General features: G+C 45.9%; 2 protein-coding genes and 1 pseudogene across 2 annotated transcripts; all 3 read right to left on the minus strand.

Annotated features, from left to right (window-relative positions):
* Positions 1–1,101: 1,101 nt before the first annotated feature.
* Positions 1,102–3,702, minus strand: LOC123354657 (nicotinamide N-methyltransferase-like). Its single transcript, XM_044996779.1, has 3 exons — positions 3,515–3,702; positions 2,313–2,520; positions 1,102–1,616 (listed from the first exon to the last, which is right to left on the minus strand). Exons 1-3 carry the CDS (start codon positions 3,681–3,683, stop codon positions 1,184–1,186), a joined length of 810 nt encoding a protein of 269 aa, XP_044852714.1. The 5' UTR covers positions 3,684–3,702; the 3' UTR covers positions 1,102–1,183.
* Positions 3,703–6,827: 3,125 nt separating this feature from the next.
* Positions 6,828–10,462, minus strand: LOC123354599 (annotated as a pseudogene).
* A 149-nt stretch (positions 10,463–10,611) lies between these two features.
* LOC123354658 (nicotinamide N-methyltransferase-like) lies at positions 10,612–14,191 on the minus strand. Its single transcript, XM_044996780.1, has 3 exons — positions 13,874–14,191; positions 12,139–12,346; positions 10,612–11,573 (listed from the first exon to the last, which is right to left on the minus strand). Exons 1-3 carry the CDS (start codon positions 14,037–14,039, stop codon positions 11,138–11,140), a joined length of 810 nt encoding a protein of 269 aa, XP_044852715.1. The 5' UTR covers positions 14,040–14,191; the 3' UTR covers positions 10,612–11,137.
* Positions 14,192–15,349: the final 1,158 nt, after the last annotated feature.

The following is a 15,349-nucleotide window of genomic DNA, read 5'->3' on the forward strand; positions in this document are numbered from 1 at the left end:
CACAGGCTCTTTTCCAAGGTGGACCTGGGAGGATCCCTCAGGAACTGCCTTATCATCTGTGAACCCCCCAGGTTGCTCTGCTCTGAGAGACTGTTAATAGTAGCATGTTGGGAGCCAGAGGGAAGGTGTCCAAGCTGGCTGTGGGGCCGTGAATGTGCTTTCCTTGGAAAAGACAAAGACAAAAAGACCTGCAGCCGCATCATCTGCTGGGTTAGGTTTGCCTGATCTACTATAGTAATATACAGGCTGAAAGGCACTGACCAAAAGCCAAAGCAAAAAAACCCCAATGCTCTCCTAAGGGGAATGCATGGTTAGCTATGTTAATAGGTACCCAGCATTTGCAGTGTTAGTATCTCTACTGGTATTACAGTAGCAGCCAAGTGGGCTAGGCCTTGCACAGACACATAGGAAGGCACAATCGTTGCTCTGAAGAGCTCCCAGTCTTAAAAAAAAATAAAGAAAGAAACAGACTGTCCAGGTCTGTCTGTCTATCTATAGATGCTGCTTTCAGATCAGCTCTGGACACTGATGACTCCTAACGTTCAGAAAGCAGATCCTGAGACAGCCTGTGAAGTGAATTATGGGGGCGGGAAAATGTGTCAAGATTTTCCCTGATGCACCATGGGCTTCAAAATCCATGTTGAGGAAAAACTGTGAGGGGGATATAATTAATGGAGCTGAGGCACTTGTGTGATGAATGCCACACTTGGTATGACGGAGGTGTATGGGCAGCATAGCTCTGGGTGACGAGCACTGGAGTAGCAAGAGTAGCTGTGGGTCGAGACTGAGATGTCCTGGCCGAGTTTTGTGGGACCCCAGTGCCTGGACCAGCTGGCAGTCCGCTCACAACCAAACATGTTCACTATGGGCATCTGAGGGTCTGAAAAAGTGTGAATTGTGTTAGCCTCATGCCTAACAAGGACACCTATGGTTTAGTTCTATTTTTAAGGCATCCAAGAAAGAGAAGAACAAAAAATAAAACACTTTACAAGATTTCTAGCTCTGATTGATTGGTACTTAGCCAGTAACAATTTGTCACTGGCATTGTGTATTTCACAACAAAGGCTTAATGTATTTAACATGGATGGAGAAAATACTGCATTGATTTCATTGTTATGTTTATTGGTAATATTATCTCACTTCCTGCGGGGAGGGTTTCCTTTACCCGAACTCCCCAAAGGATTTATATTGCTTCCTCTTTGCGAGCGAGAATGAAGAACTTCCCAGAGAAATCACAGCTGTCATCGATATTATCATCCCTGACGAGAACCTCAAACTCCTGAATGATGAAGCCAGTGTCACTGAGGGCTTCCCTCAGAAATTCCTCTCCCAGGACCAAACACGAGAACCTTTTGGGGCCAACCATGTAGAAACTGCAGCCCAAAACTCCACTCAGCACCAAGTGCCCTGCTGGCTTTAACAGGGAGCTGATGTTCTTCAGAGCAATGCGATAAGTGGTCAGATCCTTGCAAGCAGCTTCCAAGCACAGTGATGAAATGAGGCAGTCAGCTGGAGGCAGGACGATTGGATCCATGGGGTTGCTTTGGTGGACATCACATTTTAGAACTTGTTTGATGGTTTTCCTTAATTTTGCCACTTTCTCAGCCTCCTTTCCCCTACAGAGACATACACATATACAATACAAGACGAACTCCAAAGGGTTATCTGCAATTTCAGTGTCTTTCTATAATATAGGTGTGAATATTAGAAGGAAAACATAATTCGCTAGAATGATGTCTGTTTGCAGGACCTTGTGTTAACTTTATCTTTAATTCCCTTTCCACGGGTCATGCTTTAAGATATGCTGGAATGCCAAGCAACATTAAATCCTTGCTACCACATGTTGCTCAGAATTCATCAACAGTTTTCAAACAGGGTGATGAACTCTGGCTACTTTTTCAGTGGACCCTCTGTCTGAATTTTGGAGTATTAGAAGAAAAACTGTTTCAGTGGGCTTCCTCTCCCTTCCCCTGGCCGCCGGCTGAATTTAGGATTTTAAAAAATCTACAATCAGGTGAATTTACATCAGCCACATTTCCCTCTGCATTTCAAAGTGGAAAAGTGACAATATCGGTTGATAGCTCTCTCCAAGATCTCGGATACTGAGACCTCCTGGGGACCCTATACAGACTCCTACCATGACTGAAAACCACATTCCCCCTGCTCTTTATTTTCTCCCCAAAATTTCTGCCTGTATTTACCACTGATTATGTTGCAGCTTCCAGCTGATCAGTATAAGTAGATGCTGCTGCATAGACAGACTGAGCAATATACCAGGGATTTAGGCAATCTGCTTTTTCCAGCCCCTGTACCTGTTTCCCTCTAGCTCACACACGTATTTCACCACTGGAGTCCAGTCAAACGCTCCTGGCTCATTCTTCAGCCATTTCTCCAGTTCCTGGTGGTTCCGGTATGTATAGTCTGAAGCGATGATCTCCTTAAAGGACTCGCAGGCGGAGAGGAACTGGTGGATGGTGGGACCACTGCCAATATCAATCAGGGTGTCCCCTTTCACCACACCTGGTTCAGAATACAGAATTTCTGGAGCTCATTGCACCTTAACCAGACTAAATGCAGCTTGATCTCAATTATACTTAGTTGATTTAGTTTTAATACACCTAGAGTTAATCTTGCTTCCACTGAAGGCAATGGCCAAACAGCTAGTGACTTCAGTGTTACCAAGCTTTGGTAACACTCAATGCTTCTTGGCATACAGATTAACATCAGATACCCTATGTTGTTGTTATCCCTGTTTTACAAATGAGGCACAGAGCAGCGATGTGATTTGCCCAGGGTTAAAGGGAAGGTCAATGGCGGGCTTGAGAACAGAACTCAGGTGTGGTAAGTCTCAGTCCAAGGCCGTACTGCATGGATGCTTGCAGAAAGGGGAGGATGGGAAAAGCTTTCTGAGGACCTGTGGTACTTCCAAAGGCTGAACAATAACATTTAGCCTATTTAATGGGCTTTTTAGCTAGAAACACTCGCTGGAGAGTCCTCAGCCCCCCTGTGCCGCAAGGTGAGACTTGATGAACTGCCCTAGCATGTTCGTTGCACATCAGATAGGAGTGTCCATGAAAACCAAATAACTAATGCATATTACAGGATACTTCACCACAACCCAGGCCAAAAGGTGCCACGACAATAACCTGGTTTCTTACATCACAGACAAGCATAGTTGCAGGAATCAGGGGTGCGGGAGGTGCTGCAGCACCCTCAGTTTTATGCAGGGCTCTGCTCCCGGCCCCGCATGTGGGGTCCCGGCCGCCAGACCCACACCTGGGCGCTTCTTCTGGCTCCTCAGCAGGTTCCCGGCACGTGCCTGGGTTCCCAGCTGCCAGTCCCAGCCTCATCCCCCTTCACCTGTTCAGGTCCACCCCTCCCGGAGACACGGCTCTGCTCCCGTCCCCAGCTCTTGGGTGGGGCATGGACAGGGGTGAGGGGGCTGTTCGAGCGCCATGGCAGACCAGGATAGACAAGCCAGGGATGAGTCCCAAATCCCACCAACAGGCCATACCTGAAGTGAAGGTTTTACAATAATGTTTCAGGGAAAAGTTAAGATATTCCTCTCCCAAGGTGTCTTCTCCAAATTTAAAATATCCGAGATAGGCCTTTGGATCAAACTCTGCCTGGTAATCGTCTCCTCCGGTGAACTCAGCCATGGTGCTCGCTCCAAGTCTGCACATAAACTGTGCTGGATTTCCCAGGGTCCCCTGCCCACAGTGAGCTGTCCCTGCTGACGCACAATCTGAACTCTGCCTTTTAACACTTCCATGTCCCTGCAAAAAGAGTGCAGCTGTGGAGCTCAGCCCCTACACTCTTCAACGTTAGATGTACAACTTGGTGTTGCTTAAAAACTTTTTTTCTCAATCCCATTTGCTTTTCACAACTCCAGGGCAGATTACAGGTCCCTAACGGAATCCCAAGCTGGAAGCTGATATAAAGTTCTATGAATAGTTAATAGCATTAGGCCAGCCTCTGCCCTTCTAGAGCTGAAAAGCAGATACTTGCATAGAGAGAGAGCTCTGAGATTAGGCCAAGGTCCTGTCACAGACTTCAGGGCACTAATGCAGAGCTGTAACTAGGCATTTTAGCGCCTGGGGCGAGCTTGCATATTTCGCCCCATAGCGGCAATGCGTAGAGGCAGGATGGCCGGTTCCCATCAGCTTCTAATCCACAGGCTCCTGTCTTAAAATCTCTGTGCTAAATGAAAGGCAGAAATCTTGCAGGGGGCATGTGAGCCTGGGTGGCCCCTCCATGCACTCCTCATTTTCCTCCCCCAGGGCTTTGCATCCTGGGCGGCTTCTCTGCTCACCTCACCCTGGTTACAGCCCTAGTCGTGGAGCTGGAATCTGAGGCACCAGACAAGGCAGTGAATGCCAAACCCAAGGACCCCTCATGGATAATGCCCTCTATGCAGGCTTCTCCTCTTTACAGCAAGGGTCTGCAGGCCACTAGAGCTTTATAAGGAACCCCTTGGGAGCCACTGGCGTGATGTGATGTCACTCCACTTAGCAGATTCTGGCATTCTGCACAAGCTTCAGTTTCTGAGAGGTCTCAAGGAGTGGCTCTATGCGAAGCAGGTGGCCGCAACCCAGTCTCCCAGCGACATACATGTGGATGACTGTGGAGGCTGATCAATAACAAGACTGTGATTGCTGAAGGTTGTTTCCTTAAGTTAAGGCCGCACTAATAGCTTCTGGATTAGTAAGTGTCAACCTGCCCCAGAGCTGACTGTCTCCAGCCAGTGATATCCCCAATCTCCCCACTTTAGCCTTCACAAACTGGGAAGACCTTGGATCCAGCACACAGATTCTAGCAAGAGCTATCCCCGCAAGCAACACTGGCTGAAACCAAGAGGAAAACTCAATGTCTGTTCCATCGAGACACTGTCCCATTTCTACAGTAGTAGATGATACTTAAATTTTTTTTTTAGTATTGACAGATTTTATGATATCATCTTAATCTATTATCTTCATTATTATACACACAGTATGGATAGTGCTTTGTACTAACTCAATACCTTTCACCCCAAGATTGCAGAGTGCTTTATCCAGAGTATTGTTTATATATTGCTAAATTCGGTCTCTGTTAAGACTCGCTCATGCATCAGATGATGCAAAAACCATTGCTGTTCCTTCACATTCTGGACCGGAGCAACCTTCTATGCGATTCCTGCCAGGTGCACAAATATTCTCTATGGGTGTGTGTCTGTATAGGGACCATTGCTGGGCCATAAGGCACATAGGGACATGAGAATCACTGCCTTACGCCACGCCCTGAACTGTCTTACTGTGGTTTTTCAGGACAAAGGCCTGCAGAGAATGTGGTTAGCAGCAGCCAAAATAGGTTGGCCATCCTATATCTCCCCCTGCTGGGTGTAGCATATATGCAGATGCCTCTTTACGATGCCCTACCAGAATTTATACTTCAGGGAGATTCCCATGTAGAGCTGAACTTACTGGCTCAGGTGCATGTTTTCATAAGACCGGGTGCTTGTGTATGAAGATGCGGCCTCACTTCTCATCCCCAGCACTGTGTGCTCTTCAAATTCTTATCAGTAATGCCAGTCCATCCCAACATACCAGGCTGGAGCATCCCGCTCAGCAGCATCTCTGAGAAAGTAGGGAGGACAATACTTTGAGAATCCAAGAGTTCAGGGCCAAAGCCCATGAAATATTTACCTAGACCAGTATATAAGTGCTCTTTGTGTTTTGTGGCTGACGCAATGAGATGGATTAAACAGCGTATGGTCAGTCTGTTGTCTAGCTAAGCTCTGCCCCATGGGGTCAGGACCAAATAACACTCCAGGGTTGCTCCCACTAGATGAAATTAAGGGGCCAGATCCTGGATCCCACTCTGAACCTACTGTGTTTCTCTCATGCAGAAAGGGTTCCGCAGTCTGACCCATTGACAGCTCAATACAATATTGGTCAAACCTGGAAACTATTTTGTACAGGCCTGTTGAATCCGAACGACAATGATCTTTTGACTCAGTCTAAGCAGAGCTGACAATTTGAATTTCCTACCCATGGATTCTAAATGAGAGATTTGGAAACAATGACAGAATTCACTCCTGTGAAGAGGGGAGATCAGGGGATATAAGCATCACATAGTGTCCTCCTAAGGTTTGGGGCTGTTCTTCTGCATAGGATGAATTTCACCCAAAACAAAACACTTCTGGAAATGTGTGTTTCAAAGCAAAGAATCAAATTAACATTGACTCTACTCTGCAATGATAAGGCCTCAGCCTGAGTATCTGTGTCCAGTTGTGGGTATCAGACCTTCAGTAAGATGTGGACAAATAGGAGAAAGTCCAGAGGAGAGCAACAAAAAGAATTAAAGATCCATAGACGATTGAAATAATTGGATTTGTTCAATCTGGAGAAGAGAAGACTGAGTGTGGAGGGGACATGATAGTCTTCAAGTACGTAAAAGGTTGTTATAAAGAAGAGAATGATCCATTTTTCTCCTTCTCCACTGAGGGCAGGACAAGAAGCAATGGGATTAAATCTCTCCTGATGCAATTTAGGCTAGACATTAGGAAAAAGTTCCTAACTGTAAGGTAGTTAAGCACTGGAACAAATTACCTAGGCTGGTTGTGGAATCTCTGTCACTGAAGTTTTTTGAGAACAGGGATGTCAGGGATGGCCTAGATAATACTTAGTCCTGCCTCAGTGCAGGGGACTGGACTAGATGGTCTATGCGGTCCCTTCCAGCCTTATATTCTGATTCTATGAAAATACTAATGACCGTGACAATGAAACAGTGCAAGTCATATTATATCCCTTTGTAGATAACCTTCTCCCCCCACTTATTCTTTAAGGGATTTATATTGCTTTCTCTTGGTGAACAACAATGAAGTATATTCCAGAGAAATTACAGGTGCCCTCCCTGATTTTATCATCCCTGAAGAGAACACTGAACTGCTAAATGATGCAGCCAGTTGCACTGAGGGCTTCCCTCAGGAATCCCTCTCTTAAAACCAAAGAAGAGAACCTTTTTGGATCAACCATGTAGAAACTGCAGCCTAAAGCTCTGCTCAGCACCAACTGCCTTTCTGGTGTTTACAGGGAGCTAATGTTCTTCAGAGCAACTTAATAAGTGCTCAGATCTTTGCAAGCAGCTTCCAAGCACAGTGATGAGACCAGGCTGTCAGTTGGAAGCCAGATGACTGTATCCAGGGAGTTGCTTTTGTGGAGATCACATTTTAGAACCTGTTTAATGATTCTGCTTAACTTTGCCTCCTTCTCAGCCCAGTTTTCCCTAAAAGAAAAAGCAAAATATGGACCAACTTGGTTAACTGAAAATTCAATGTCTCTTTATTCCTTGGCAGCATGATACAGGTGTGAATATTAGAGAACAAATTGCTTACTGGAGTGATGTCTATTTTCAGGGTCTTTGGGGGACCTTTTTTATTTTTGGTTTGTGGATCAGGTTTTAACAAATGCCAAAACTCCAAGTGAAACTAAGCCCAAACTTTAATGCCAAATTTTGCTCAGAACACATCCCAAGGTTGTTGATGCATCCTGAACCCTAGCAAACTTTTTAGCGGGGATTTGTAACAATATTTTGAACTAGGTAAGGTTGCTTTAGCATCTCAGCTTAATGCTTTCCCTGCCAATATTTCGGTTTGGATACGCTGCCGTTCTCTGCCAACAGCTTCCCCCCCTCCACAGGACTTTGCTGCTGAGCCCCATTGGGGACCTTAAAGAGACTCTGAACCCCTCCCGCCATGTAGTTCCCCTCAGTCCCACTCCCCTTTTTTTCCCTTGAAATTTCTGCCTGCATTCCGTACTGCTGCAAACTCATCTGGCCTGTCCGCGACAAAGTTTTTCCCTGAGGATCTCTTTGTTAATAAATTTGCATTTTATCACTAAGAGTTGCTGGCCCCGCCGAAAAACAGCTTTGCAGTACTCAGGGGATTTAAATAACAAGCTTCCTCCAGCCCAGTAACTGTCCTGTCCAGCTCATGCACACAGTTCAACCCCAGAGGCTGACTCCAGCTCATTCTTCAAACAGTTCTGCAGTTCCTGGCAATTCCGGTCCCTGTAGTCTGAAGCAGTGATCTCCTTGAAGATCTTGCAAGGGCCTAGGAGCTGGTAAATGGTGGGGCCACTGCCGACATTCACCAAGGTGTTTTTTACACCTCCTGGTTCAGACTGGGGAATTCTTCAAGCTCATCACATCCTAACCAGGCTAAATGCAGCTGCATCTCAATTACACTGGGCTGTTTTTCCAATGCATGTTTTTCTTCAGTTAAAATCATGCTCTGCTTCCATTCCGGGCAATAGCCAAACTTCCACTGATTTCAGTGGCCCAGGGCTTTGCCCCTAAGACTTTAAAGCTTCTTAGCAATCTCGGCTCAGTTGGTGTTATGAGTGCTGACAGCTTAGATTCTGCTCTGGTTCTCCCTGTGACCTCCCACCCACAGTCAGAGCCAGACCTCTGTCTGCACTAACCCAGCATCAGGACTCTGCCTCTTACAAGGTTCATGGCCCTGCCAGTAGCAGAGGCGCAGAGGCTATTGATCTCAGTTGTTCAGATTGGCATTTTGCTCTTTTTGTTTTTTCTGCCCTTTTTTTTTTTTTAAATCACATTAGATTTCAAGGTAACAGGTCAAACGACTTGAAACAAGATTAGATACAACCTGCGTGTTCTGTCAATGAGCCCTAGCAACATGCTAGGGCAGAGGTTCTCGAACTGTGGGTCGGGACCCCGTGACCCAATTTTAATGGGGTGGTCAGGGCTGGCATTAAATTTGCTGGAGTCTGGGGCTGAAGCTGGAGCCCAAGTCCCCCTACCAGGGCTGAAGCTGGGGCTCAGGCTTCTGTCCCCCTTCCCGGCATCACTCAATAATTTTTGTTGTCAGAAGGGGGTCGCAGAGCAAGCAGTTTGAGAACCGCTGTGCTAGGGCTTCCATCCACACTCCTTTAGGGTGACCAGATGTCTTGATTTTATAGGGACAGTCCTGATATTTGGGGCTTTTTCTTATATAGGCTCCTATTACCCCCCACCCTCCTGTTCCAATTTTTCATACTTGCTATCTGGTCACCCTATGCTCCTTCCACCACACGTGCACAGTGAGAGAGGGCTAGGTCCCTGTCACAGACACCAGTGCGCTAGTGTGTGGGTGCAGAGGCCTAATTCAGCTTCAGCAGCACACTCGTGTCAAGCTGCAGCATCAGGCCCAATCAGCCCTTTCTCAGGAATGAAAGAGCCCAGTCATTTCACAGGGTGCATGGGCTGTGCACCTCTGTCCCCCCTAGTCTCTGGTGTCATTTCAGACGTTGGGTTTAGTGTGTGGGCGCTGGGTGGCGTTGGTGGCCTGTGATACGCAGGAGGTCAGAGGAGTGGATTCAGTGGGCCTTTAAACTCAGAGTGACACGACTCTCTGTTATGCTAGAGCAGCCAGGACATGCTGTGTGTCCTACTGGTACAGCTGTGTCCTCTTCCAGCCAGAGGAGGGCACGGGGCTTTACAAACACAGCGCCTCACAGCTGGAGCCAAGTGAAATATTCTCACCCCCCGTCATTCCCTCGTGATGAGCCAAGGCTGGGAGGGCGGCTGCCTTCACAGAACCTCAGCCCGGACTCTCATAAGGTTGGTGGACATAAGCAAGTTCTCAGGGCTTTTTTGTTTGGGGGGGTGGGGGGGAGAGGGTGAGAGCTGAAAGGCAACTGGCCATGGTGGTTGCCATTGGAGGTTTCAGTTCATCAAACGTCCCGTTGAACCTGCAGGTTGGTTTGCCTCCAGCCCCTACCAAAGGAACTCTTGCTCTGAGCCCAGCCCTGCCACCAGCACTTTGCACACCTCCGCTCAGGCACAGAGAAGGGAACTGACTTTCAGTCATGTGGTTAAGACCTGGAAACATGCTTGGCAGCTCAGGCACATCTCTGAGGAGATCTGACACGACCAGGTGCTTGGGCCTGAAGCTCTGAATGCCCCTCCCAGCCCTAGACCTGCAGTCCGTTCAGATTCTTATCTGGAATTCTGACCTACCTGACCAGTCCAGCTGGTGACCTCCCACTTTATGAGAGCAGCCGCGAGAAACTGGGGAGCATAAAACCTTGGTAAAATCCAACAACGCATGCCCCAGGCCCATAGAACATTACAGAATTATATATAATATTACAGCTGCATTGTGCTTTGCTGGTAAAATAGTATGGATGATACATGTGGCAGAGACTGGCCCCATGGTGGGGGTCATGACCAGACTATCTCTGGGTTCCAGTATCCCTGGCTACTAGAACAGTCTTTGCAGGCTCTTACTAGCCTGTGCATTTTAGAGTAGCCCTGCAGCTGCTCTAACTTTTGCAAAGGGCTGACCTGGCCGCCAGCCAGTTAAGAGATCAGGAGGTAAAGGGGTGGGGGAAGAGAAGGAGGCACAAAGCCAAGTTTGTCTCCTCACCTCAGTTGGGTGCTGCCTGAACACAGACTGGCTGGCCCAGAAGACCAAGCCCATGTTGTCTAATTCTATTTAAAATTATGTTTCTGGAGAAACCTGAACTAGGGGACAAGAAATTAAGATTAGAGCCCATGAGCCCATGTTCATTAAAGCAATGGAAAGCCAGGCACATTGGATAGGGTTCGAATAGAGCAAATCCACCTCAGTATCCTCACTGGCAATATTTAATGACGCCAGTTTTTTCACACAAAAAATACACATTTTTCATAACGTAAAACAGAAGATTTCAAGGAGTAACATGACATTTCACTAACACAAGAAGAGCACCCATCAAACTAATATGAGGAGCTAAGTATGTTTACAGAAACAAAACCATTCCTCTCACTATGTAGCTCATTGGAGCTTTTCTTTGGCAAATATCAAGAACCAAAGCAGAACTTGGGTAAAAATTGTTCAAAAATTGCAATAAATTAAAAAAAATAGCAACCAAAATTGTCTGTCGGAACTCATCCTGCAGGGAAGCATTTCCTCAGTTAAGTGCATCCTGCAGCAGCAATTTAGCTGCTTATATTCTCCTTCATTTGTCATGGGCATTGTGTATTTCACAACAAAGGGTTAATGTATTTAACATTGATGGAGAAAATACTGCATTGATTTCATTGTTATGTTTATTAGTAATATTAGCTCTGTTCCTTCGGGGAGGATTTCCTTTACCTGTACTCCCCAAAGGATTTATATTGCTTCCTCTTTGCGAGCGAGAATGAAGTACATCCCAGAGAAATCAGAGCTGTCATCGATGATATCATCACCCCTGAAGAGAACCTCAAACTCCTGAATGATGAAGCCAGTGTCACTGAGGACTTCCCTCAGAAATTCCTCTCCGAGGACCAAACACGAGAACCTTTTGGGGCCAACCATGAAGAAACTGCAGCCCAAATCTCCACTCAGCACCAAGTGCCCTCCTGGCTTTAACAGAGCGTTGATGTTCTTCAGAGCATTGTGGTAAGTGTTCAGATCTTTACAAGCAGCTTCCAAGCACAGTGATGAAATGAGGCAGTCAGCTGGAGGCAGGACAATTGGATCCATGGGGTTGCTTTGGTGGACATCACATTTTAGAACTTGTTTGATGGTTTTCCTTAATTTTGCCTCTTTCTCAGCCGCCTTCTCCCTACAGAGACATACACATATACAATACAAGATGAACTCCAAAGGGTTATCTGCAATTTCAGTGTCTTTCTATGATATAGGTGTGAATATTAGGAGGAAAACATTGTTTGCTAGCTGATGTCTATTTGTAGGACCTTGTGTTAACTTTATCTTTAGTTCCCTTTTCCCTGGGTCAGTTTTAAGATATGCCGGAAAGCCACCACATTTTGCTCAGAACTCATTCCAATTTGCTAACAGGGTCATGAACTCTGGCTACTTTTTCAGTGGGCCCCCTGATTGAATTGTGGTTTTGTAAGAAAATCAGAAAACAGGTGAATTTACTTCAGCAACACTTTACCAGCTGATAGCTCTCTCCAAGGTCTCTGATACTGAGACCCACAGGGGACCCTATACAGACTCTATCATGACTGAAAACCACATTCCTCTGGCTTTCTATTTTCTCCCCAACAATTCTGCCTGTATTCACCACTGATTATATTGCTGATCAGTATAAGTAGATGATGCTGCATAGACAGACTAAGCAATACACAAGGGATTTAGGAAATCTGTTTTTTCCAGCCCCGTACCTGTTTCCCTCTAGCTCACACACGTATTCCACCACTGGAGTCCAGTCAAATGCTCCTGGCTCATTCTTCAGCCATTTCTCCAGTTCCTGGTGGTTCCGGTATGTATAGTCTGAAGCGATGATCTCCTTAAAGGACTCGCAGGCGGAGAGGAGCTGGTGGATATTGGGGCCACTGCCAATATCAATCAGGGTGTCCCCTTTCACCACACCTGGTTCAGAATACAGAATTCCTGGAGCTCATTGCACCTTAACCAGACTAAATGCAACTTCATCTCAATTATACTTAGTTGATTTAGTTTTACTACATCTAGAGCTAAATTTTGCCTCCATTGAAGGTAATGGCCAAACGCCTAGTGATTTCAGCGTTACCAAGTTTTGACTGCAAGTCCTCAATGCTTCTTGACATGCAAATTAACTTCATATACTCTCCTGCAAATCTAAACTAATCCAGACAGCAGTAAAGAAGATGACAATATTGACGCTGCATGGAAGATGTATACAGAATGAGTGCTCTTTTTGTAGGTGTAAGAATACCATTGTACATTAGGCAGAGGTGTCCTCAATAAGAATTATTGACTAGGCTGTTATAGGACTTCACACCATGGACCTGATTCACCACTGACTCTCACCTTGTGTCATCACATAAACTCTTCCTCTGCAACATATAAATTAATTGATACAGAGCAAAGACATATTAATGTTTCCAATTAGCAAGTGTTAGTAATTTTCTTCTGTCTAGTCTCCTGCATTCAGTTCCATTTCATTCTGGTTTGATACTTAGTATGTGCTTTTTATTGCACTTACATTTCTATTCAGTTTTAGTTTTTCTGTAATGCAAGATGCTCTAATTCTATTACCAGTCCCCAGAGCTGTGCAATACCAAACTTAGAAGTTGCTTTGTACTTAAAGACAATCCCCAGGCTTACACCATGTGTCTCTGGGGCCGCAGTAATTGTTAGAAATAGAAAATGTACAATGTGATGCATTATAGCTGGCATTTGCAATCCAACAGCTTTGTAAACGGTATTAAAATTTGCATCACATCTACTCCGTAATAAGGGATGCAAGCAAGTATATTTAATAATTTAACTGCAGGGGTGATTTTTGAACAGAGTTGGAGCTCTTCGTAAAGAACCTCATTTCTACTCCCAGGAGAAGGCTATGGGGAAATGTGCTAGATAATAATTAATAATAACTAACTTTTCTGTCTAGTGCTTTACATTCATACAGCTCCAAGCACTTTGGACCGGAACACTAATGTTGTTATCCCTGTTTTACAAATGAGGCACAAAGCAGTGATATGAGTTGCCCAGGGTCAAAGGGAAGGTCAATGGCAGGCTTGAGAACAGAACTCAGGTGTGGTGAGTCTCAGTCCAAGGCCATACTGCATGGATGCTTGCAGAAAGAGGAGGATGGAGAAAGCTTCCTGAGGACCTGTGGTACTTCCAAAGGCTGAACAATAACATTTAGCCTATTTAATGGTCTTTTTAGTTAGAAACACTCGCTGAAGATCCTCAGCCCCCCTGTGCCGCAAGGTGAGACTTGATGAACTGCCCTAGAATGTTTGTTGCACATCAGATAGGAGTGACCCTGGAAACCAAATAACTAATGCATATTACAGGATACTTCACCACAACCCAGGCCAAAAGCAGCCATGATAATAACCTGGTTTCTGATGTCACAGACAGGGATAGACAAGCCAGGGATGAGTCCCAAATCCCACCTCCGGGCCATACCTGAAGTGAAGGTTTTACAGTATTGTTTCAGGATGAAGATAAGAAAGTCATCTCTCCAGGTGTCCCCAAACTTAAAATATTCCAGAAAGGCCTTTGGGTCAAATTCTGCCTGGTAAACGTCGCCTCCGGTGAAGTCAGTCATGATGCTCACTCCGAATCTGCACATACAATGCGTTGCTCTTCCCTAGGTTTCCGTGCACAGTCAGCGGATCCTGATTGCCCAGAATCTGAACTCGGCCTTTTAACTCTTTCCAGAAGCTTTGTAAACAGTGTTGAAAAATTGCATCACTCTGCCTTTTAACGCTTTCTTGGGCCTGAAACCTGAGACCAACCATGGTTCGCAGCCCAATGGTATTTACCTTTAGATGTACTGCTTTCTGTTCTTTTATACCTTTTTAATCCCATTTCCTTTTCACAACTATTGAGCAGGTTACGGGGCCCTAAAGGAATCCCAAGCTGCAGCAGGTACAGCGTTCCGTGAATAGCTCATATCACCATGCCAGCCTCACCCCTTCCAGAGCTCCCAAGTTGGGTACGTGCACAGTGGGAGGGTCCTGAGATTAGGTGAGAGTCTGTCACCAACTTCAGTGCTCTAGTGTGTGGGTGAAGAGAGAAAGGAGAGTCATGTGAAGATCAACTTCAGCAGCACATAGATGATCATACCTCCTGCTGCAGCATTAATATGAATTAATATGAATCAACCTCTCATTGACATGCAGTGTGTCAGAAACATACAGTGTGTCTTCACTAAACCGGTGTAAGCAGTAGGGATTGTGGCAGCGTGAGATATCTACCGAATGAACAACCTGTTTGTAGACTAAAAAATCCTGCTGGATCTCAGGTAGAACAGTCTCTGGTAAGAACCTTCGTAGGAGTTTTACTGATCTGCACGTTTGGCCCTGATTTACAATTACCTGGGACCTGTATATATTGCATAGAAGATATATGTGGAAGGAGTTCTCTTTTTGTGGAAATAAGAATACTCTTTGTGACAGGATCAGGCCAGATGGCTACAGGAGACTGATAGAAGGCACATATATTAGCCCCAGGTTAAGTAGGTCCCCTTTCCCTGGGTAAGGTAACAGGGAAGGTTCCAGAACAATCGGGAATTTTCTGGAAACAATTAAGGGAGACAGGCTGATTAGAGCACCTGCGGCCGATCAAGAAGTTGCTAGAATCAATTAAGGCAGGCTAATCAGGGCACCTGGGTTTAAAAAGGAGCTCACTTCAGTTTGTGGTGTGCGTGTGAGGAGCTGGGAGCAAGAGGCACAAGGAGCTAAGTGCTGTGCTGTGCTGTTGGAGGACTGAGGAGGACAAGCATTAACAGACATCAGGAGGAAGGTCCTGTGGTGAGGATACAGAAGGTGTTGGGAGGAGGCCATGGGGAAGTAGTCCAGGAAGTTGTAGCTGTCATGCAGCTGTTACAGGAGGTACTATAGACAGCTGCAGTCCACAGGGCCCTGGGCTAGAACCCGG

This window comes from Mauremys mutica, chromosome 22 (genome assembly GCF_020497125.1).
Source record: "Mauremys mutica isolate MM-2020 ecotype Southern chromosome 22, ASM2049712v1, whole genome shotgun sequence".
Classification (NCBI taxonomy): domain Eukaryota; kingdom Metazoa; phylum Chordata; order Testudines; family Geoemydidae; genus Mauremys; species Mauremys mutica.